This window comes from Hippoglossus hippoglossus, chromosome 14 (genome assembly GCF_009819705.1).
Source record: "Hippoglossus hippoglossus isolate fHipHip1 chromosome 14, fHipHip1.pri, whole genome shotgun sequence".
Lineage (NCBI taxonomy): Eukaryota > Metazoa > Chordata > Actinopteri > Pleuronectiformes > Pleuronectidae > Hippoglossus > Hippoglossus hippoglossus.
In genome coordinates, this window is record NC_047164.1 from 24,679,987 (window position 1) to 24,705,456 (window position 25,470).

Sequence of the window (25,470 nt, forward strand, 5' to 3'; positions counted from 1 at the left end):
AGGTGGTGATAGTGTGCATTCAGGCGGCTGCGGGATGGGAAGAAGAAGAAAGTCCACGGTGTTTTCCTGGATGGATGGCCCACTCTGGATCCAGCCTGTCAAAGCTGCACTGAAACGAGAACGACGTGGGATAAAGTCAGTTAAATGTTGATTAACTATTGTTATATAAGTAAGTGCAAACTGCATCGGATTACGTGATTACGAGGGGCTGTCGCTTGTAAGAATTGTTTGTCGACGACTTTGCTGCTAGCTACATCTACCAGAAGGCATATGATCGCTAATGCAAGACAACGTTTGCAAATGAAAAACAGAGTATGGAAGTTATCAGTGTGCGTTTTAGCCGTAAAACATTGACTAAAACGCGATAATAAGCTTTAATTAGCCCAGTTAGTTGTGACTATTATAACATCTGCTTGGAAGTAACGCATTATTACTCGAAGTATCGGCGCTAAAAGTTCTCTGCGTTAGCGAAGTAACTTTAAACGACTGCCCAGCTAACAGCAAGATTTGCGACAGGTTAGCTTAATGCCGTGATTCGCGTGGTAAGCAAGGACACTGAAACTGAATTACAGTAACGAATAATCCATTTTATTTACCTCTAACATACTCATATTTTCCATTATGTGTTAGGTCAACGTTAGCGTTAGATATAAGTTATAAATATAGCCCTTCTTCCCAGCAGTAGCTTTCTCTGTTAGACGGTCAGATCACACACTAAATCGGTTAAGGTACACGCCTCCTGGAAATGAACTATATAGAAATGTAGAACATTTTGTGTTATTTTGTGCAGTGTCCCCTGCTCTGTTCAGCTTCCCCTTGACTTCAGTAATGATTCACGATCACGTCAAGACTCGCACTGTTTGACATCACCGTCGTTGGTGAACGGCTGCAGCAACATGAGCTGCTCCTCGCCAAATGTTGAATTGTTTACTGCTTTCTAAAGCGTTTCATGTGCGACCCAACGAGATGTGTACTCACAAGTGACTGATTACTCACAGGTGCGGCTAAACTTAGCAGATCAACAGCAAAAAATAGTTAGTTAATACAGAGTTTGCCAAGATGGACACATCTTGCCCATGTGAGTGAACTTCACAGGGAAAGCAATCACTTAGTTTCAGATTTGTTGAATGTTTTGTATTCTTGTTCTGTACACTGCTGTTTGTTGACCCTAACCCTGATCTTAAGACCCTGTGGAATGGTACCATTGATACCATGTTTATGGGCTGTTAAAATCTGGCCACACATCAGATGATTTATTTGTTTTCTGGGCAAAGATAGAAACGTGTCATCTACTGATATTCTCACTGATCCAGATTTGCATTTCCCTGACCCATACCACATCCTTCCCCGACACACAAAAAACAACCCTATCTTACAATGCTAAAGAAAGTGAAAAAATATAACTGGATCTCTACCAAAATTTAATAGGTTCTTATTTTTGTCATGCCCCACTCCTCCACAAAATATCATGTAAATCAGTTGAGTAGTTTTTGTGTAATCCTTCTTACTAACTAACAAGCAAACACAGATGAAAACATAACCTCCTGGGTGGAGGTAATAACATAAATTAGTGCTGCACGATTAATCTAATCGCAATCACAATGTTAGCCTGTGCAATTATATAACCACAAAAAGCTGAAATTCAAATAAATAAAAACTGGGAGTAGATTTCTAGAAGCAATTACATGTTTTATTTTTTGTAATTTATTTCTGAGGTTATAAGTTTGTATGTTCAAGAAATATATGTAGAAAATGTTTAGTAACATGTGCATTTTCTTTGATATCCAAGCAATCATACTTAAAATACCAGGAGTTTATTATATCACAATCGCAATATTGCATATCCTGTAGCCCTAATGTAAACAAGACTTGGTTGCTGCCTTGTATGCTGCCATGTTAAATTTAACTTGATAAAACTTGAAACCCTTAGTATGGAAATAGAGTGAACTGAATTTACCCTCTGTAATCACTGCTGACTGTCTAAACTACTCTGTTACTCATTGAGACTGTTTCTGTTTTTGTATGTGAAGATGATCATATTTCATTTGTCCTGCCTGTTTCATTCAGCAGGTGCTGTTCAGATTTGAAGCGGTGACTGAGACTGCAACAGGCCAAAAGAGAAGTCCACTGCTCCTCCCACCCCCCAACTTCCCTCTCCTGACCCTCTCTGAAACAAAGCTCTCGCTATGAATGAAGTTAATATTATCAGAGAGGGCTGGCTCCACAAAAGAGGTGAGGTGTTATGCTGACAAAGGCTTGTCCTTAAATCAGTGGAAGTCTTAAGTAGGGCTGCACGATATATGGAAAAGCTATCGTCATCACGATATTAACGTGCACGATAGACGTATCGCAAGAGTCGGCAAAGACTGCGATAAATGGTGTTCCATGCGACACGCATTCACGCTCTGCATATCAATATATTTGGCCAATCAGATGGAGCCCTGCTGCCCTAGATGATACATTAAAGACATTCAGATTATTGAAGAGATAGAGAAAAAACAGAATTTGAAAACAGAGATTTGACGAGTCTCTTTCTCTCTCTGCTGACGTCTCTGACTTGCTACAGTTTAGACGTTGATTTGTTTGACACCACAATATCAACACCGATCATCACATAATGATCGATACTTTTATTAATGATTTCAAATCTTTCTTTTGAGAAGTGCATTTATCAGTCGTCCTGCTCGCTCCTTTCCTCTCTCCCTCCCTCCCTGTCTCTCTTCCTTGCCCTTTCATTCAACGACGGTAAAAACAACAGACTTTTTAAACTATAGCTGGAGGAGATGGTGTCTAGCTCGGTTCGGTTTGACGCGGTTGGCGCAACGCACAGCACACAGCACGAGTGATGGAGGCAGAGAGTAGCAGTGAACTACTGACAGAGCCACTAAAAACTCTGAAAAAATAATAACTTCACGGTCCAAACATGCATAAATGACCCCAAATTAACACTAAGGGGATGTAGTGGAGCTGTGCATGGCTCCCTGTTGTCCGCCCCCCGACTTGCTGTGGCCGGGCTGTGCGCCTTCTCTCGGCGCATATCGCATGTTTTCCTAATATCGTGCAGCCATAATCATTAGGTTCTAACACAGAATTGGTGCTAAAGGGTTTATGTTAAAAAGCCAGTTGCATTCCAGTTGACTGACTGTACTTTAAATTGCATCTCTTTTTCTCACCCAGGTGAATACATTAAAACATGGAGGCCCAGATATTTCATCCTGAAGAGTGACGGTTCCTTCATTGGCTACAAGGAGAAGCCTGATCTAAATGACCAGATTTCACCTCCACTCAATAACTTCTCAGTGGCAGGTTTGTCCTCCACATGGTAAAATATGACTAATACCTGCTGCACACTAGGACATAATAACAGATGTAACAGATTTTTTAATCTTTAAATCTCGAGAACGCACACACTAGACCACACGAGGCGTTTATAGAAACATTTTCTGTGTGGCTATTCCACAGAATTGGAAACTCCCAGAAGCTTTTATGATCAAACGTGACTTCAGAATAATACAGGACACATTAAACAAGCGCTCACACTGTTGCCACAATTCCACAAGTTTGTCGTCCTTTTCTACTGTCTACCTGCTATGGGAAACTAAAGTCTTATTTACGCTTTAGCCGCAATTCTTCGTTTTTTAACACAAGTACGCAAAACATCCAGTTGGCATTGCCTCCTAGTCGGCTCGCTTTCATTGGCAATTTCTTGTTTCTGCTTACTTGCCCAGCCGCTGTTCCTTTCATTATGTACAAGACTCGGATTACGTCTGTGACATTAAGATTATGTTTGTAAACCCCTCACAATGCAGGATAATTTGGCCAGATAATCAGTTCAGATCAGCCTCAAATCGGTACCACCCCTGCAATCGTCTGGAGGGCTCAATCGGACCAGAAATCGGGCCGATAATCCTCTAGTGTGCAGCAAGTATTAGAGCCTGGCTCTATCTGGAAAATTACTGCTGTCTGTTTCCAAAATTTATCCTTATTTTGACCTCAGTTTTTTTATTTTTAGCTGTAAACATCCATGTTAACTGTATTTCACAGAATGCCAGTTGATGAAGACAGAAAGACCCCGGCCCAACACTTTTGTCATTCGTTGCCTACAGTGGACCACTGTTATTGAACGCACTTTTCATGTGGACAGCAATGAGGAGAGGTAAGAACAGGGCAAAATATATTTTTAGACAAGCTTCCACTTTTCCAACAGGATTGTGTCAAAAACTATGCCAGTAACATTTTGAATGATATCCAAATTGCATGCAATGGCCTTTGTGTGCAAGAGGCTCTCCAGTACTCAATGTATTTGTTTGATGCCTCAGGGACATAATGCCTGATCATTTCTTGGACTTCTACTTCTCAGAGAGGAGTGGATGCGTGCTATCCAGTCTGTGGCAAACAGTTTGAAAATGCGAGAACATGAGGAGGAGGAACCAATGGATTTGTTTGGCTCACCCAGTGAAAGCAGCCTGGAGGAGATGGAGGTGGCTATGTCCAAGTGCAACTCCAAAGTGGTGAGGATCAGTTGTGAAAGATGAATAGTCTTATTTTGATCTGATCATTTCTGCCACTTGTATACAATATAATATAGACTATATTCTGTTTAAATGTGCTTTTTGCTGTATAATTTCAATATTAGTCAATGAAGTCAAATAAGTGGTTTTCCCCCTTTAGAGGGAAACTAATAATCTATACATGATAACAGGTCTGCACAGCTCATAATTGTCAAAATTTGTAAATGTGGCAGGTAAAGAACCAATCTATTGCTACAAGTTATTCTTGCATGACGCCCAAGGTATTTTTTCCAAAGATGTCTGTCATTGAGCTTTCTCAAAGTCTATTATGTGATACATTTATAGCAAAAGTTAAGTTCCTCTTTCATCAATGAGGCTAAATCAGGCTAAATTTGTCAACTTTAATACAAGCTTTTCTGAAAAGATTACTAAAACATCTATAATACATTAGTTGTAAAAGAGAAACACACCAACAACAATAGAAAGAACAGTTTTCTGCTTGAAGAGTTTTTGTTTTCATTAGAATTTATTTTCATTATTTTTATTATATAAATTAATTTGACAGCTCAATGTCATGTCCTCCACAGACAATGTGTGACTTTGAGTACCTGAAGCTGCTTGGCAAAGGGACATTTGGGAAGGTGATTCTGGTCAAAGAGAAGTCCACTGGAGTTCACTATGCCATGAAAATACTGCGCAAAGAGGTCATAATAGCCAAGGTAAGAGGTGTTGTGTGTGAGATTAAGGATATGTGAGTAGTTGAATTTTTTATATTTTATATATATATATATATTACATATTAAACCAAAACATCATGGACACACTGATTTGTTCAGGGACTGGAGGACCTTCATCATCTGTGACATTAATTATTGTCCTGCTACTGCTGCATAGGCCAAAGAAGCTAAAATAGAATAATAAATACATAAATTATATTAATTCTGCTTCATCATTCAGTTAATATCAGCCCCAATGCACTGAACATTACCTGTAGGCAAACACATAAGGTCACAGAATATGGTGGATTACCTCTGGTGAACTGAGGCTGAGACTGGTATTTCTCACATTATGAAAAATCACCCAAATTCATACTTTAACCATGTTGGACAACCATATTGTTTTTAAAATATGTCAGTGAAGGTAAACTTGATATTCTTGTTCTGCTCTGTCCGTAGCAACCTTTTGGTCATGCCTGAATTAGACATTAAATACAGAACAGTACATGAAGTAAATCTTCAAGTTAAAACATTTATTCTCAAACTGCTGTTTTATAACATGATAGTTCAGTTTCTTTTCATTCACTCCTGCTGCATGCTTCTTGGTGTCCATTATCAGTCTGTCCTGGAATGTTACTGTACCTCCTCTCTTCATGGCATTGCATTGTATTGTTGTGGCATTTTGACTGCATTTGTACTAAACAAGGATTTCAGAGGCACATTCATGGGTTCCACCTCACCTGCTGCACCACCCATCACCTGAAAACTCCAGAGATTTGTGTTGTGAACACATCTGAGCTGAGGATCTCCTGCTGTATTTTTAGTGTGTGAAAGGCAAACTCCAGAGAAAGTCTGGACCCAATTGTGTGGAGATTTACTGGAGTTCATGTCTGAAAACAGCTAATGTGACTGTTTTGATAGCTGTTGCCTATTTAAGTATGTTTTATGTATCATTTTGTCAGTCTTCTTGACAATAATGTGTTTGTTGGCAGGACGAAGTGGCCCACACAGTAACAGAGAGCAGAGTGTTACAAAACACACGACATCCCTTCCTCACGGTGAGAATACTTGCATATTACCCACTTGTTTTGATGGCATTTTTTTTTCACAAGATATGATTATCAGGGGTCTCATTTATAAAACAGTGCGTGGGATTCATACTAAAAGTGTACGTGTGCACAAAAGCCGGAAATGGCATATGCAAAAGAAAATTCTGATTTATAAAACCATGTGCACGCACACCTGAACGCAATGTTCGCTTTATAAATCACAGTCCACCTGGAAACGTTCTTACTTGGATCTGCCTTATACTCCGCCCTCTACACGCCCCCTTTCAACCATAAATGGTCAACGCAAAGCACCTCATGAATATTAAATTGTCATGCTGACCAATGGGTTTCCACGGTGAGTCATGACAGAGTCACGGCATCAAGCGATGAGAAGAGGAAGCGAAACTTTCTGACACTGACATCGAGGTGTTTGTTAGTGAAGTGGAGGTGAAGAGTGATTTTATTGGACAGCAGTGATGTCACTAATAAAGAAAATACACTGATACTCTGCTGCAGATAATACAGTGAGTGAGAGTGAGGACGAAAGGTGGGGACAAAAAGAAAAAAACTCTGAATTTAAGGGAACTTTTTGTGTCTCATGTTCGTTTTTTAATCATCCAAAACTGCAGGATTATTAAATTCAGAGACAGCTGTGATGTCCTCAATCTATAGAATTTAACAGAATTATTATTATATGCTCGTGTTTGTACTGGGATGGTTCGGTTCTGTCGGTCGATCTGTGTGATACTGGACTCAGCTCAGCAAAAAGATCACAGATCAATAGAATCTATATCAGCTGATCAGACATCGCTGAACCCTCGCTTCCTCCTCATCCTTCCATTCACATGCACACATCACGCAGAATCACGCACCAATGTCACGGCAGTATTTATTTATTTAGAGCATCGGACCGATTACCTCACATCAGTGGATCCTAACCTCCACTCTGGGATATTATTTGGAAAGTGAATAGTTTTTCTTCATTTCTCGTGATGTCCAGTGCGCTCTGTGTGCCTGATGGCACAGTTACGTTCACTGCAGCGATTTGATGATACACGCACAGTCTTAGAAGATATTATTAAAAACTGTTAATGACTCGGCTCTGTAACTCCACTGTTTAATGGAATCTGAACGTAATTTGCTGTAAGTTGTTTTATATATTTGTAACAATTCACCTTGCTTAGGATGTAAGGGGAAAATTACATACGCTATTCTAAAGGAGCACCGGTGGATTTGTCACGCTGTGTACGGGCGCCGCCCACTGACCATCTTACAATAAACGAATAATACTTCATAGGACCGATAACCTTGTCATCTGGCGCCACCACATATGAAATAATATATATAATAACGAAATTAACCCAGAACGTTGCATTCAATTATCTGTATTTCAATAAACCTAATCACACACACGTAGCACCTGGACGTGTGCCCGCAAACAAAGACGGGAAACTGAACACAACCACTCAACTTAAAACAAATCACATACATCAATATTTCCCCCAAACCCCAGGTTCATACAGTCCCTCAGTTCATCAAACGAAATAGTTTGTCCCTTATAGCCTTGAATCCCCAAAAAACGTCCCAAAGCAAAGTTTAAGCAGCTGTGGCGTGGTGAGATTGCCGCAAACAATAATATACAAATAGTCCACGCTATTCTCACCACCTCTGACCGCCAAGAAAAAGAGCCCGGTCCTCACGGTAATCCCTGAAAGTTTCGCCCAGGCAATAATCCAGTTTATTTGGAAATAATCCTTTGTAGGTCCTCAGGTCTGCCGTTTCACCGAACATCGCTGGTCGCTCACCGGCCTGCACAAACAAAACAAACCCCTAGTCGAGACGTCACTTCCCCCCATTTATAACATTTGGATATAAAGAAACAAATATATACACAATAATACATACAATAAACAAATACAGACGGAGATCCAATCCCTTATCCTTATAATTTAAGGCTTCTGACAGATGGATATGCACAGACTATAATATATGTAGGTAACAAGAGCAGATTTATCTGTTCTCCCTAACACATTTCCTGTACATATAAAGTGCACTTAGGTGACATTTACATATTTATCAACGAAAAGGTTTGTGTGGAACAGATTAGTCGCACGAGCACAACTAAAGCTGTTGGTTTTAAAGTAAATGTTGAAGTGGATCAATAAACTGGTTTCAGTTCACCACCTCACGTTTCCACCGCCACTTTCCCGTCTCCAAATTGTTCGTACGCATGGGTCAGATTTTGCATGGTTTTGAAAAATCCCAATGTCCGTGTGAGAAGTGGCATACGTACGTTTCAGGCCCCGTTTTGTGCGTACGCAACGGTTATAAATGAGACCCCTGGTCAGTACTGATTAGGGTTGGGTACCGTTCACAGGGCCAGACACACACACTGTGGCCCAATCCCATTTCACCCTTGGCCCTACCCCTGACCCTTGTTTTGGGGATGCAAAATGAAATTATGTGAAAATACAGGACTATCATGCAAAAAAAGATCGCTAGCATGCTAACGCTAGCACAGTCGTGATCTTTTGTTTTAAGGTTGTTGTGAAAAAAGTGACCATAATACATTGAAATGATATCAAACTAAGATATTACAATCATTATCATAATTTTTAAATCCTTATTAATTGAGAAAATACTACATTTGTGGGTCTCTCTCCCAACTTGCCAGTGATTCGCAAGGCATTCTGGGTACCCCAAGCAGGGTTCTCCCCAGAAGTTCAGAGTATGATGGTGCTGTTTTCCATGGGGAGGGTGCAAAGCGCAACGCCAGGGGGGAAGCTCTAGCATTTTGGCTCTTTCAAATACAAATGGAGATCATTTCTTGCAACTTCAGTCTTAAATCCTGAAATAACAAACTAAGAAGACACAAAAAATTCTTCAAGTCCAAGATCTTTTTTTATATATAACAAGTTTATTTATTGCACAACTGGGTAACAAATAAAGGCTACAGTCTATATATATATATATCATCCTGCCACCCAATTTTGTGATTGGAAATACAAAACAAAAAAAGAATGCAAAAAAGTCTTAGTGATGAATATATTACCAATATAAGATTTACCATATCCCTTGCCAAGTAAAATTGAATGCACATATAAGACAGGCTAACAATTCTGGAGAACAGGGAAAAGTTCCAAGCATCTAAAATATTTCACACCTTCTGCCAGCATAATTACATTGCAAAGTTTGAATCCCTAAATCACCAATTGGGGCCATTCAACCACTTTACCGCAGGGACAAGTGTGAAATGTTCACACCTTGTCGATGGAGTTCAGGGGTTGAATCCCCTCTTCATTGTTTAAAAAATTTGTGTAACAAAAGAGATCTCATTTGCCTCCCCCCCAAAAAATACAATTCAAATTCATATCGATCTTATAAATGGAATAAAACAAATTGCAACAACCTGCTGAAATTTATCAACAAGTGTTAAGGCCTTACTCTCTTGTTACGATCATGGTGAAAATATAGGGATGTATATTTAAAATGGGCTTCAGAAAAAAGACATTAACAAGCATAAAAATCTTAAAGAATGGAAATCATGCATGCCATCATCCCGAAACAACATCCATTTGATCGATCTTTAAAAATACAGGATTACAAACATGTCATTGTACCTCACGAATTTTGATCCCCTCTTTGCCGTTTTCTCTGCAAATGAGCCCTTGTTGACGGTCACTGCGACCGAAGCATTACTGTTGGCCTCCGATCTGCTCGGTTCCTCGGTTGTCAACGTTTATTTTGCCTGAAGTCCACTTGCCTCGGACTAAGCGATGCCCGGCGTCGGCGTTACGGTGGCCCCCTCGCTGATCGCTTCGTCCTGTAGCTCCTGACGTTTTTCGGGTTGTTCACCGACAGTGCTTGCTGCCGAAGAAGCCACAAAAAAAAAAAATACTCCTCTGACTAGCAGGCTTTGTGTACCGCTTGCGCTTGGTCATGATTCGTTATTTAAACAGAGACAGCTAAAGTTGTTTTGAAGAATTTCCACACATAAGGGGGCTTTTAATCACTCGCTCGCTCGCTCACTCACTCTCTCTCTCTTTCTCACACACACACACACACACACACACACACACAGACTCAGCTGATGTATCTGATCCGCTATGTTTAAACATTGATTTGTTTTAAATAATGCCACAATATCAGCACTGATCCTCACATAATGATCGATACTTTTCGTATGTGACTCGTCTCTCATGCTGACACACACTCACACACACAAATATTGTGATCAGACATGTGTAAACTCAGACTTGGTAAAAGCAACAACATTTTAAAACTTAGACAATGAATGGAGACCCAGAAGAGATAGCGGGGCGTTCTCGACCGGTCGGGGTGAGCAGAAAAATGTGGCTGAGAGGGTAGAGTGGTTGTCCTCCAACCAGAAAGTCAGCGGTTTGATCCCAGTCTTCCCTGTCTGCATGCCGAATTGTCATTGGGCAAGATACTGAACCCTGAATTGCCCCTCATAGAAAAACTGCTGCCCATAGATGCACTGTATGAATGTGTGTCTGAATGGGTGAATGGCAATAAATTGTCCTGTAAATTGTTTTAGCGGTCATCAAGAATAGAAAAGTGCTGATCATTTACCATTTAATATAATAATAATGATGATGATAAATAATAATAATTATAATAGTAATTGTTTTCGTCATCTAGATCCTGCAGCCCTGGAGTCTATCTGCAGAATATGTAATTATATAATTATTAAATCAGCAAATCCCCTGGCAGCAGTGCCATGTATAATATCCTGCAGATACAGGTCAGGTGCTTCAGTTTCTGTTCATATCAAACTATAATAATAATAATGGCTTATGTTTATATAGCGCCTTTCACAGGACCCAAGGACGCTTTACATATGTTCGTAAGGACAAAACAGTAGAGAAAAGAAAAAAGTTATAATACAAGTACAGAACAGGATAGAATTTAGCAGCAGGGTGGAGCATTAACAGAGGCCAAAGGCCTTAGTGAAGAGGTGGTGCTTGAGGAATTTTTTGAAAATGTCGGGAGATTCAGCGTTGCGTAGTTCAGCATGGAGAGTTCCAGATGTCGGGGGCTGCGACACAGAAGGCTCTGTCTCCAAAAGTTCGTAATTTGGTGTTGGGGATTGAGAGCAAACCTAAATTTAAGGACCTTAGCCTTCTGAGTGCAGTGTAGGGTTGGAGGAGGTCGGTTAAATATGGTGGGGCTAGAGCGTGGAGGGATTTGTAGGTGAGCATGAGGAATTTGTGGTCGATGCGAGTGGAGGTGAATGAGGGTCGGCGTGATGTGTTGCCAGGGCCTAGTGCGGGTGAGAACCCTGGCAGCAGAGGTCTGTACATATTGGAGTCGTTTCAGGATGTTGTCAGGTACCCCAAACCGGACTCCATTGCAGTAATCCAGGCGGGAGATGATAAAGGCATGGGTGAGGGTTTCTGCAACGGAGTCAGGGTGTGAATGCCGGATTCTAGAGATATTTTTGAGGTGAAAGAAGGCGTATTTGGTGACGGATTTGATGTGGGATTTGAAGGAGAGAGCTGAGTCAAACATCAGAATAATGAAAACAAGTGATCTCATTGACTTTGTGACATCATTGTTGTGGTCAGGTTGGTTTGAGTGTTTCTGAACCTGCAGGGAATCTCCTGGGATTTTCACATGAAATCGTCTCTAGAGTTTACTCAGAATGGAGCCAAAATCCAAAACATGCAGTGAGTAGCTGTTCTATGTTGGTGAAAGAGGGCTAAGGAGAATGATCAGACTGGTCGAAGTGAACAGAAAGGCTTCAGTTACTCGGATAACCTGTCACTTCAACTGTGGTGAGCAGAGAGCCTTCTCAGAATGAACATGTCTAACCTTGAGTTGGATGACCTACATCTGCAGAGACCATGCCAGGTTCCCTCCTGTCAACCAAGAACAGAAATCTGAGGCTGCAGTGACACAGACTCACCAACACTGGACAAATTAGAGTTAAATAATCTGGTCTCCCCAAAACACCTCTTCTCATGCACAGATATTACCAGCCATACACACAATTATACTCACGCAGAAATTCAACAACCTGCAAGTAACACTGGCAGCTCCCATGTAAAAATAATTTCTGTAAAAATACAAAAAGAAGCACCTTCTCTTAAATTATGACTTCTATATCTTTATAGATCTTATGGATTCCAACTTCCCCTCACCTGCATAGGGGATAAATCTTCAAAGACAAACTTTTAAAAAAAAATTTAAAAAGCAAATTGTCATATTATTTTCAATTATATAGCTGAAACTAATACATCATCTTACATATTATACAGAAATAGAGAAATGAGGAAGCTTGTTCTTTACAGCAATCAAGAAGGTAGGCTTAAAGGGATAGTTCAGACTCAATATCTATTCACCACTAATACAATGGAGGGGTGGGTGAAGTGTTTGAGTCCACAAAACACTTTTGGAGTTTCAGGGGTAAACAGCATTGCAGCCAAATCCAATAAAGTAATTGGGGATTGAATTTTTCAAATGTATACAAACAACAAAGGAAGTAGCAATGCTCGCTGAAGTAGCAATGCAAAAGCCCCAGTTTATACAGGGTGGTGACTTGTTGAAAACTACCAATCATAAGAGGGCCAGTGCCTTCCCTAGGTTTCTGCCCCCAAACTGTCAAGTCAGATTAACTTGCGCGGCCAGAGCTCCAAGATCGTATGTGCCCCTCAGAAGGTGCTTTTTGCACCTGCAGGTTGTTTTGTTTTTACTTGCCCGCAGCTGCTTGTATTATTCACAAGTTGTTCAACACAGTTGTTTGACATAAATCTGACACCATTCCAACCTCAAGGTTCTGTTTTAGGCCCCATCCTATGCTCCTTATATATGCTGCCCCTAGAGTCAATTTTTGAGAAATATGATATCTCTCTCCACAGCTTTGTGGAAGATGTAAAAATCTACCTGACATTGATTTTAATAAGTTTGAGAAGAGTGCAGAAGAGTTCACTGCAGCCCCTGCTTGATTGTCTAAATGACAAATAAATCATGGATGAGCTTAAACCTTCTCAACCTAAATGAAAACAAGACTGAGGTCATTGTGTTTGGACTCCCTGAACTTCTGGATATGGGCAGCCTTGGCCCTCTAGCGCCTAATATTCACTCTCTGTGAAGAGTCTTGGTATTTATTTTGACAGTGTTTTTGAATTTGAAAAGCAGATTTCCTCCATTGTTAGGTCTAACTTCTTTCAGTTGAGACTTATAGTCAAGGTAAAGGCCTGTCTCCCATCTAAAGATCTAGAGAGGGTGATCCATGCCTTCATAACTTCTCAACTTGACTACCGTAATTCTTTGTATATGGGCTTAGACCAGTCATCCATTCGGCACCTGCAGCTCGTCCAAAATGCTGCTGCTCGCCTCCTGACAGGAAAGAAAAAGAGGGACCATATTACAACTGTGCTGCGCCCCCTCCACTGGCTTCCTGTTCATTACAGGATCGATTCTAAAATTGAGTTGTTAGCTTTTAAATCTCTAAATGGACTTGCATCGCCCTACCTAGCTGAACTCCTTCATGTTCACACTCCAGTTAGAGAGCTGAGGTCAGGCCCTCAGATGCTCCTGGATTTGCCTGAAACGAGGCTCATAATCAGAGGTGATCGAGTCTTTGCAGTAGCCCCCAAAACTTTGTGGAACAGCTTACCACTCCATTTTGGATTATCCCTCTCTCTCGCACACTTCAAATCATTGTTAAGACACATCTCTTCTCTGTGGCCTTTTTTTCAAGTTGAGAACGTTTCTATCACAGCAGATTTAATATAATTTTATTATCATTAGTCGTTTAAGGTATTAAGTGTTGCTGTTTTCTTGTCGTATATTTCACTTTGTAAAGCACTTTGGTCAACCAAGTTGTTTCAAATGTGCTATATAAATACATTTGACATTGACACTTTCCAGCCTGGTGGTGGTGTTGGGAATGTCTTCTTGATACACAATTTGGTTCAGACATTCATTTTTCTCTCAGGATGAGGTGTAATAATGTCAGTGATCCTCTGACTTTTCATCTAGAGCCATCATCAAGTCAAAGTGTTAGTTTGTCCACTACAGATACTTTATTTGCTAAAATAATCACATTCCCACAAGTCTTAGTGTGTAGTGCTAAATGGGAATGATAAGCTGATTGTAGGATGAGAGCATTACTCTGTTTAAGTGAGGCTGCAGACGATGTGGTTTGTAATTTAAACAATTTTTTTAAACCACACACACGTTGAATTGTGAATTGGAAGATTTAATACTAGATATATTATCCATATTTGTGTTGATTTATTTGTTATTTGTTTTTAGGGTGGTACCTGAACTACAGTCAACTCTGAGTCACTAATTTAGTCCAAATATTCCACTTGAGTTTATTGGGTTATGTGTCTACATCTGGCGCAAACATTCACTTTGACTCAAGGAATTTTGTACATGATTAGAATTTTGTGGTCAAAGGTCAAGGTCACCATGACATCACAAAACCCTTCTATGCCCGTGATAACATTATGCCCGTGATAACGCCTAGAAAGCTTCCTTTGCGAATTTGGCCTCACAAAACATTTTTTAGGCCTCTTGAACATGATATCTCACATCTATGGAATTTCTTAAATTTTTAACTAGTTATCTGGATTCAAAAATGAATTTTTTCTCTTTGATTAGATTTCAGTGGTCATTGGTAAAAGTCATGGTGACTAATGTCTTCATTCTCTTCCTGCAGACACTGAAGTATGCATTTCAAACCAACGATCGGCTCTGTTTTGTAATGGAGTATGCAAATGGGGGCGAGGTAAGTCCTCCCACACAGTCTTATGGAGATCTATTTATGTGTCATGTGTTGTCAACAACTTGCTATGCACACTCCGATTTTATGGAAAGGGTAAGTGTTTGATTCCAGCCGCTCTTGTTTTAGCTCTTCTTCCACCTGTCACGAGAACGAGTATTCACAGAAGACCGGGCACGCTTCTATGGTGCTGAGATCGTGTCAGCACTTGAGTACCTGCATTCACGTGATGTCGTATACCGTGATCTTAAGGTGAGTGCTCATTAGATCCTTCTATATGAAATACAATATCCATACACAGTGTAAATCATGAGTTCAGAGATGATTGATTGGTATGTGTATTAGGGCTGAACGATATATCGGAAATTTATCGTCATCGCTTTATCAACATGCTATCGCAAAAGACTGCTTGAACTGTTCCATACGCCATGTATTCACGCTCTGCATGTAAATATACACTCACCGGCCACTTGATTAGGCACACCTGTTCAATCAGCCAATCACATGGCAGCAACTCAATGCATTTAGGCATCTAGACGTGGTGAAGACAACTTGCTGAAGTTCAAACCAAGCATCAGAATGAGGAAGAAAGGGGATTTAAGTGACTTTGAACATGGCATGGTTGTTGGTGCCAGACGGGCTGGTCTGAGTATTTCAAAAACTGCTGATCTACTGGGATTTTCACGCACAACCATCTCTAGGGTTTACAGAGAATGGTCCGAAAAAGAGAAAATATCCAGTGAGCGGCAGTTGTGTGGACGAAAATGCCTTGTTGATGTCAGAGGAGAATGGGCATAGTGGTTCGGGATGATAGAAAGGCAACAGTAACTCAAATAACCACTCGTTACAACCAAGGTATGCAGAATACCATCTCTGAACGCACAACACGTCGAACCCTTGAAGCAGATGGGCTGCAGCAGCAGCAGACCACACCGGGTGCCACTCCTGTCAGCTAAGAACAGGAAACTGAGGATACAATTCGCACAGGTTCACCAAAATTGGACAATAGAAGATTGGAAAAACGTTGCCTGGTCTGATGAGTCTCGATTTCAGCTGCGACATTCAGATGGTAGGGTCAGAATTTAGCGTAAACAACATGAAAGCATGGATCCATCCTGTCTTGTATCAACGGTTCAGGCTGGTGGTGTAATGGTGTGGGGGATATTTTCTTCGCACACTTTGGGCCCCTTAGTACCAATTGAGCATCGTTTAAACGCCACGCCTTGTTGAATCTATGCTACGAAGAATTAAGGCAGTTCTGAAGGCAAAAGGGGGTCCAACCCGGTACTCGTAATCCCCTCTCGTTCTCTCTCTGTCTCTCTCACACACACACACACAGTGTGATCGGACACATGTGTAAACTCAGTCTGGGTAAAAACAACTGTCAACTTAGTCAATGTATTGAGGAGATGTTGGGGTGCGCTCGATTTGTTTTTACGCCATTGGGGCAGCACACAGCGCAAATCATAGAGGCACAGAGAGGGGCAATAAATTACTGACAGCTGAAAACTGTATAAAAACAAAAAAAATACTTTAGATTAAACAAGTAGTCTGACTTTATGCATCATGATGAATTTGTACAGATTTAAAAGTGTAAAACTGTTCTGCCTCCTTGACAGCCATTGGCTGGAGGCATAATGTCTTTTTGGGCTGTTCATCTGTCCATCCGTCCCATTCTCGTGAACGCAATATCTCAAAAATGCCTTATGGAAATTTCTTTAAATTTGTTAGAAATATTCACTTGGACTCATGATGTACTGATTAGATTTTGGTGGACAAAGGTCAAGGTCATGTCACCGTACTTTATTTTGAATGCAATATATCAGGAATACCCAAAGGAAATTTTATTACATCTTGCACGAACATTCACTTGGACTGAATGTTTCTGACCTGAATAGAATTTGGTGGTCAACGGTCACTGTGACCTCTCACTCTTGTGAATGTAATAGCTCAGGAAAATCTCCAGGGAATTCTTTAAAATCTGGAACACATGTTCACTTTAACTTACTGATTAATTGATTCGATTTTGCGGTGAGGATCAAGGTCACGGTGACCTCAAAAAACGTTTTTGGGCCTCTAGAATGTGATATCTCAACACTGACTTGAAGGATTTTCTTCAACTTTTGATCACTTGTCACTTGGACACAGATGAAGTGATTACATTTCAGTGGAGAAAGGTAAAGATCACAGTGACCTTGTATAAAAATATAATTATGAAAACCCAGAAACTGCACTGGTTGGTAGTGCAGTAATTCTAGTTTTCCTCCAAAATCTACCAAAGGTAGATAAATAACGTAAAACATTATGCTGCAATAAAACTTGAAATTACTCAAGTACATGTAATGCAATGAATGTAACTCCTCACCATCCACTTCACTTTTTGTGAAACCAGCACCTGAGTCAGGACATGTGGACTCTTGTTCCTATCATCATGTTCATTATCATTAAAGTCAGGTATTTTTGTTTACAATAGAAACAACACAGTCCAATAAAATTCTGAAATTATGAATGGGATTTGAACATTAGGTCTTTTAAAGCATTGATGGGTTGATGTTTAATTTTGTTCTGTCTCAGCTGGAGAATCTGATGCTGGACAAAGACGGCCACATCAAAATCACTGATTTTGGCCTTTGTAAGGAGGGTATTACTCCAGATGCTACCATGAAAACCTTCTGTGGAACTCCTGAATATCTTGCACCTGAGGTAAGACACTGAAAATGATAAACCGTAAGACAAAGACATCGAACAATGTGATATTTTGTTGGATATGATGAAATTATACAAGCCATTTTCAGACATGACCTGTGGAGGAAATCCGGAGAATTGAGTCTGGACTTTCTCCACAGGTTGCTTTTCACAACGCAGCGGTGCGACTGTCCGCTCAGAAGTGTTAGCATCCGCAACAAATCCTCGATGTGGACATTAATGTGGCTAATGTCTGTTCTCCCTCAGGTCCTAGAGGATAATGACTACGGCCGGGCAGTTGACTGGTGGGGTCTGGGTGTAGTCATGTATGAGATGATGTGTGGACGTCTGCCTTTCTACAACCAGGACCATGAGCGTTTGTTTGAGCTTATCCTCATGGAGGAGATCCGCTTCCCCAGGAACCTGTCGCCTGAGGCCAAGTCCCTACTGGCTGGACTGCTCAAGAAGGACCCCAAACAGAGGTGTCTTACCACACTCATCCTGTGTGTTCATTCCTTCTGGAAATACCCTCTTAATTCTTACATGATCTTGTTTGGACTGACAGGTTAGGTGGAGGTCCTAATGATGCCAAAGAAGTAATGAGTCACAAATTTTTCAGCCCCATCAACTGGCAAGATGCGGTACAGAGGAAGGTACGAGACTCTGTAGCTGGAGTGTAACTAATGTTTTTTTCTTTGTCACAGACACAAACTCCTGTTTAGTCATCATTGACTCTCTGATTTCAGACACTTTCACCGGGGTTAAAAAATTATCAACTCTATCTTTCACTCAGTCACATGTGGCTAAAATTCTTTGATTTTATTTTTCCCAATACTCAATCAGTATTGAATGAGTAAATGCACAGATTTGTTATGATATATCACCACTACGAAAGCTTACCCAGTATACAGGCTTCTAACTAGGTGTGTGCATTTGAATTACGGCTTCCCAAAACATACTGCATTCTCAAGAGTAAGAAGTAGTTAGTTAGTTGGTTAGTTGGTTAGTTAGTAAGTTAAAGCCAGCCAATTGAGCCACAATTACTGACAATGAATATCATTGACAACAAAGTAAACCTTTTGAGTAGGCTTGGACCGGTGTATAAGTGTTTGAACAGATTTGCTTTTTAAGGATCATATTTGGAAAATGTTATTGATTTTCTGGATTGGCTAGCAATGCAATAAGACTAAAACTGGCAATTTGTTTGTGGGCTGTCTGTTTGAAAACTTATGAATCAGTGAGCTGTTCAAATTTGGGGCCCCAAATAACATCAGGTGGGGGAGGTAATTGAATTTGAGTTTAAATGCACCAAGACAAGACTGGACATGACCCTCTCAGAGTCCCTAGACATATCTATACGGGCTGCTGGACCATCACTGACAACAGGACGGAAATGGACAACAAAAGAAGCAACTCAACAGAGAAAGCAGCACTCCATCATGCTGACATTGTGGGCCACATTCAGCAGGGAAGAGGAGGTTTAGGCCTGGGTCAGAGTAGACCCCCGTGGAACCATGCAACTCCTGCAGAGCGGCAAGAATTGGTAGTCCTTTAAATCTGGTCTCTGAAAAAGGCAGCCAGAGGTTCAAAGGGCAGTGGATGAAATGGGAGAGCATAGACAAAAGGTAGATCAGCTGGAAGAACATGTGGGGAAAGCAGGATAAGCTTACTGCTTAGAGTTACTTATAATGTCCTTCCCTCAGCCAAAAACCCACAGAAGTGGCTGAACGAAGATCCATCCTGCCCACTATGCTCAACTTCAGCTACCCTCAGGCACATCCTCACGGGTTGTAAAATAAGTCTCTCTCAAGGCAGGTATCATTGATTACAAGGCCAAAAACCTTGATGACGCTATGGCGCACAACTGAAGTTATGTCTCTAACATCCGCTGGTGGCCGCAGACACCTGCTAACATCTACTGTTAGTTGGTAATTTCAATTGTGCAGATGATCTTCAACCGTACGAGGGACATTCACCATTTAGTCCTATATTCTAAAACATAAATCTGAAGTAATCAAAAACTGATCAAATCAATGCAAGTAGAAGGGAACTCTGAGAGTGCAAACTGATGGGCCACTTAATGACCATATTGCATGTACATGTATTACATCAGATACATATACCATCTACACAGAAGTTTTCTGCAAACTAATAACTTAAATGCAGGCAAAATATCCATTATCTCATATAATTTCAATGTAATTGATTTCATTTGTTAGTGTACAGTAACTGAATAAAGATAACCCCCTAAAAGTACTAATTTTTATTTACAAAATCATGATTATTATCCAGAGCTGCACAAAATGTCACCTGTTAATAGACATCAGTACTCTACAGTGTTTTTATTTAAAAAAAATTCAATGAAGGGGAGAATAGAAATGGAAAAGAGGGAAACAATCCTGGATCCACCCCATGGTCCAGATCTGCACCAAAATGTAGTATGTCGTTCCCTGGCCCATACCTCTTCCTTTCACAAAGTTCCCTTATATTCTGACCAGTTTTTGTGTAATGCTACTAACAGACAAAAGCAGATGAAAACATAACCTCTTTCTCGGAGGTAATAATATAAAAATAATATTTATTTTCAGTTTTCACATTGAAGTGAAGGGGTTATAAATAATCACTCTAATAAAAAAGGCTTTCATGTCAAGTAAAAACTAAAATACTTATCAAAGCTTTTTTTAAATGTGCATCTTTAAAAAGTGCATAATTTTTGAAAATAAATTAAATAAAAGTGCAAATAAAGTTTCCATTGTTCTTTTTAAGTTTCCCACTTTGAAAAAAAAAATAACTGTCTGAATCAATTTTCTATCAATTTCTACACATCTTAACTGAACAGCTTCAACACCTGCTTTTCTCTTCCTCTTTTCAACTCTTATATCCCACCCCCACTTTTCTTGTTCAATGAGAGAAGTGAGCTCTAGCTTGGCCTGTCAGGATTTTAAATCTTAGCTGGAATAGTGAACATATGAGACATGCACCGAACTCCGGAGATCCTCTAAACTTTCTCTGCAGGGGCTGTATGTGTGAATGCAAATGTGAGAGCCACTGGCGTTTTTGCAGCCTTTCTCCTTCTGGCCCTCTAGTTTAAAGTCTGCAGAAAGTCTGGAGGAGCTGATGTGAGAACATAGCAGGAGATCCTTCACAGGGTTCACCGCAGGCAAGTGGGGGTGTTGATGACCTTGATGACATCACCAACAAAGATGTCAAGAGAGCCTTTGGTGATGGGGATCAACGTGCTCTGCAGCAGAATGTATACATTACATCCTGTCTCTGCATGCTGCACCACCCCTAACCTCAATGCTCTGTTGTTGTGAACACATCTGAGCAGAGAATGTCCCCCTGCTTTGTGCCTCTGGAGTTCATGTCTGAAAATAGTTATACTGTATTTTAGCTGCCTGCCTGAAGAATGAACATATTCTGTCCAGTCTTGATTTGAAAACTCTCTTTTCGCTGTCTTTTCTCTTTTGAGAGCACGCCATATAAGGTTATATTTCGTACTTCTCACTGCCCATTCATCCTGCTCTCGGTCAGGCTCTGGATTCTACAGCGACTGGGTCTGGACCCGAGCCACAGTCCACCTATTAGTGACCCCTGCACTTAATAGTAATCTCTACCTCTCTGTCGCTCTTTAGCTCTCTTTCTCTCTCAATAAGTCAGGTTTTTCCCATCCTTGGCAGGCAGAATTCATGATAGACTCAGTTAATGTAACATTTGCTCTGCGCGCATGTGTGATCGGGCCAAACAGACAATGATCCAGAGATGAGATGAAGTGAAAACACTGGGTTTAAACGAGATGAGAAAGGAGAGCTCAGTATCATGAGCAAGGCAGTATGTCGAATTTGTTTAGGAACAGTGGCAACAAAAATTGGGAATACAGGGTTGCCATCCTGTTCATTGTTACTGCTGCTGCTTCAGGATTAGAGCTGTCGTGTTGTCCTCCCTCCCCACTCCCCTGCTAGCCTGCGCTCACTTACACTTACTCACAATATACACCAACACTAATCAAACGTATTAGGACCTGAACAGTTGACCTGAAGTTTACTTTTTGTATGTTAGATTCACTTGCGTTAATGAGAAACGCATTTAAACACAAAAAAAGTCAGTAGTGTGCACTCAGTTCACCTGCTACACACAACACAAGAAGACCGCAGGCAGGACACAACAATCTCGATTCATGATCCAAAACATTGATTAATAACTAGTCAGTCAGTTTGTGTGTGAAGAGCGACAGAGACAAGACACGCGTGCACACACACACACACAAAATCCTCAAGGAAATGCTGGAATACTAACCTAATACAATACAAACCTTAAAACTCATCTAAAGCATAACATACCATCTTGTTTATCGAGCTTTTAACATATATCCTGTGACAAATGTTTAACAAATATTCAAGAGCAATTTTTGTTAACAGCCACATAGTTATTTATTGTTTTGTCTGTTTATTATATTTATATTTTTGTTCTTTGAAAGGGTTTACTTGCATTATTATGGTTTTATATTATGATATCAGTGGTATGCTTGTATTCTTGTGTGAACGAGCTCAACTTTGCATGAATGCTCAACATACTTATGAAATACAAACTGTATTTAATTCCATGACATTGTCATCATTTGCTGCTTAATTGTATTGTATTCCTATGAAAAAGTTCTCAAGCAAGATATTTCAGTTTGTAAGAGATAGTATGGCACATATCCCCCTAGTTGATGTACTCTATGAACAATGCAGTTCAGATGATAGACCATTGTTTAAAATCCAGCATGTATCCAACTGTTGAATCTTCTCCCCTTTCTGCCTCAGCTTACCCCACTCTTCAGACCACAAGTGACATCAGAGACAGACACCCGGTACTTTGATGAAGAATTCACGGCACAGACCATCACGCTCACTCCTCCAGACAAGTGTAAGTATCCTTAGCTGCAGGGGTGCAGTGCACCTACACAATCTGATTCATGATCATCTTCTGGTTTCATGGTTCGAATGTGACGACGGCCTTCTGTCTTTTACAGATAACAGTCTGGACTGTGAGGATCCCGGCCAACAAGCACACTTCCCCCAGTTCTCCTATTCTGCTAGCATAAGAGAGTGATAGCATCTCTGACACACACACACACACACACACACACACACACACACACACACACACACACACACACACACACACACACACACACACACACACATTCAAACACACAACCACAGAAGAGGCATGAACACCTTGGCCATATCACTTACAGCTATAAAATGACCAGAACCTCTATCTCTTTGGTCTCAGCAAGATCTACATGTAATTGCCTCAGCTGGCAGCCGTATTGCTCTGTAGAACCTTCTCTATCCACACGACAAACCCTGGCCACACTGGCAGCACTGTAACTTCAGTACCTCACATAGTCGTCAGCACAAGTCAACAACACACTCAAGACTCAGTCTGTAGCACCTTCGGATGGCCTGTAAACAACTGCTGCTGCTTTTCGGACTGAAATGTCTTCTTTTTTTATGCTCTCTGTTCTGTGGTGTGATGAGAAGTCATACAGCTCTTTTGTGATGTTTCAAAGTGCTCTTCTTCACAACTAGCTCCTACCACTGGTGATAAGTCAGGTGCATCTATGAGGGAGGAAAAAGTGTGGCTGTTTGTTTGGTCTGTCAGTCTGTCTGTCTGTTCGGGTGTCTGTTTTGTTTTTGAGAAAATGGGGGCTTCAAATCCAAATTGTGTGTTTTTTATAGGACACTTGCCCAGTGTGCATAAGGAACAACATATGAATGGAAAACACACGAGGATCAAAGTGTCTTCATGGAGAACAGTTTTGACCGAGTGAAACATAAGGGGACGGTCATTTATATATTGTATGCAATGGAAAAAAATCACTCGCACATGAGTTCGCTCTCACCTCAGACATGATCTTTGGTAACAGATCTGTCAAGTGTGGCACCAAAATTATTGGGAATTGGGAATAACTTAATGCACAAGGTGTATATGTTATTTAAAAGAGTTTTTTTTTTGACACATTTTTGATCTTTCTTGATCGTATAAATACACAGCAGCCATGTTATTTAAGAGGCTCATTAAGCACTTACTGGTTTAAAGAAGACCTTATTTATTTCAGATGGCCCATGTTCATAATGTAGCTGACAGCTTTGTGGATTGTGTGCTTGCCTGTTTCACAATATATCACCTATATATCATAAATGTCAAAAACTGTCAGATACTGAGAGTTGGCATCAAATTGTCCCATTTACTTTAGTTTGCATGAGGTTTTTGCATTTGGCCATTTTTAGATTATTTAATTTCAACAACCTTCTATATATATGTATAGTATAACCAGCCCCAGCGCCAGACTGAGTTATTAGCACTTTCAGAAAACATGTTCATAATTGGAACATCATTATCTCTTGGATTCCAAAGCTTGCTCTGTAACATTCTCAGTCATGTCTAAATTAGATATATTTTAAATTGTTCCAGTGCATCCGAACTGCTGCTGCTGCTGCTGTTCAGCGATGAATGTGCCACTAGATTTGATTGGACTTGTCATAACTTGAGGGCTTAAAAAAACATCCAGTGATATCAGTGAGCTGTCTATATCATGAACATGGTCCATGGTGAGATTTTTAGTGCAATGTGGACTTGCAGGGGACGTCTTTTGTTGTTTTCAGTTCTTCCCATGTGTTATTAACAACATGAAGTGGTTATCAGGAGGCGTGCAGAGATTTGCAATATTGGGTGTTACACAATGTTAGATACATTTTCATGTACAGTTTATGTGTCACTCATGATAAAGGGCTGGGGCAGAAAACCTGCTCAACTTCCTGTTACTCTCAGAGCCTTCTACCACCACAAGCTGTTCTGGCATCATATCCGTTATTTTTGTCTCTTATCTTCTAGTTTTAATTGTCCACTTGCTGTTCTCCCTCATCCTTCCTCTTCCCTGAGCCTACTCATATTAAAGGGATAGTTCACAGAAAAATTAAAATTTACTCATCTACTCACCACTATGCCGATGGAGGGGTGTGTTTGAGTCCACAAAGCACTTTTGGAGTTTCAGGGCTAAACAATTTTGCAGCCAAATCCAATACAATTGAAGTCAATCATGGCTCCTTCAAACGTAATAAAACAATAGAAAGCCTCAACATTCAAATCTGACTTGAAACGGCACCATGTTTTAGGCCTAAAAGTCTGCTACCGGAAGTAGCGATGTAAACGTGCACCCCCCGCATGCCCTTGGGCGAGAGCTTGTGTGCAGTGTGTGCGATGGTTTCCGGTAGATATCAGAGGACATTTGGGCTAAAAACATGGTGTAAATGACCTTGTTTCCAGTGAAATTTGAATGTTGGGGATTCCGGACACTTGGATGACGCCACACGAGCAATATGGATGCCTCTGTACTGCTCGTTTGGTGTCTGTTTGGTGTTATGCATTTTTTGGGGCGTTTGAAAAATGGATCACCATTTACTTCAATTGTATTGGATTTGGCTGCAACGCTGTTTAACCCGGAAACTATTTAAGTGTTTTGTGGACTCAAACACTTCACCCACCCCTCCATCAGCATAGCGGTCAGTAGATGAGTGAATTTTCATTTTTTTGTGAACTATCCCTTTAAGGAAGTTGATAATGGTTGTCACAAATGTATGTTTTTCAGTGACATTATTCTATCAAACAGTTCATTACTATTTGTTTATGAATGTAATTCTGAAAGACAAGGATCCAATACACCTGTTTAACTGTCTTAATAAACCCTTGTGTTTGTGTTTTGA

At 40.5% G+C, this 25,470-nt stretch overlaps 1 protein-coding gene across 4 annotated transcripts; it reads left to right on the forward strand.

Annotated features, from left to right (window-relative positions):
- Positions 1-25,470, forward strand: LOC117774515 (RAC-beta serine/threonine-protein kinase-like). 4 transcript variants are annotated; one of them, XM_034607001.1, is made up of 15 exons: positions 38-169; positions 2,068-2,232; positions 3,178-3,306; positions 4,045-4,156; positions 4,361-4,511; positions 5,099-5,230; positions 6,220-6,285; positions 14,969-15,037; positions 15,161-15,283; positions 17,606-17,734; positions 17,984-18,198; positions 18,282-18,369; positions 22,522-22,624; positions 22,731-22,843; positions 22,910-25,083. In XM_034607001.1, the coding sequence occupies exons 2-14, from the start codon at positions 2,187-2,189 to the stop codon at positions 22,808-22,810; spliced, it is 1,443 nt and encodes a 480-aa protein (XP_034462892.1). In that variant the 5' UTR covers positions 38-169; positions 2,068-2,186; the 3' UTR covers positions 22,811-22,843; positions 22,910-25,083. The 4 variants fall into 4 exon arrangements, with proteins under 4 accessions (XP_034462890.1, XP_034462892.1, XP_034462893.1 ...); XM_034606999.1 differs by having other exon boundaries at positions 1-169; positions 22,731-25,470; XM_034607000.1 differs by having other exon boundaries at positions 44-169; positions 2,071-2,232; positions 22,731-25,452.

Excerpts from the sequence above, each read along its gene's own strand:
- LOC117774515 (XM_034606999.1), top strand. The coding sequence starts at position 2,187 with ATGAATGAAGTTAATATTATCAGAGAGGGCTGGCTCCACAAAAGAG. Across the intron at positions 3,307-4,044 it reads CAATAACTTCTCAGTGGCAG|AATGCCAGTTGATGAAGACA; the intron begins GTTTGTCCTCCA and ends TGTATTTCACAG. Across the intron at positions 4,157-4,360 it reads GTGGACAGCAATGAGGAGAG|AGAGGAGTGGATGCGTGCTA; the intron begins GTAAGAACAGGG and ends TCTACTTCTCAG.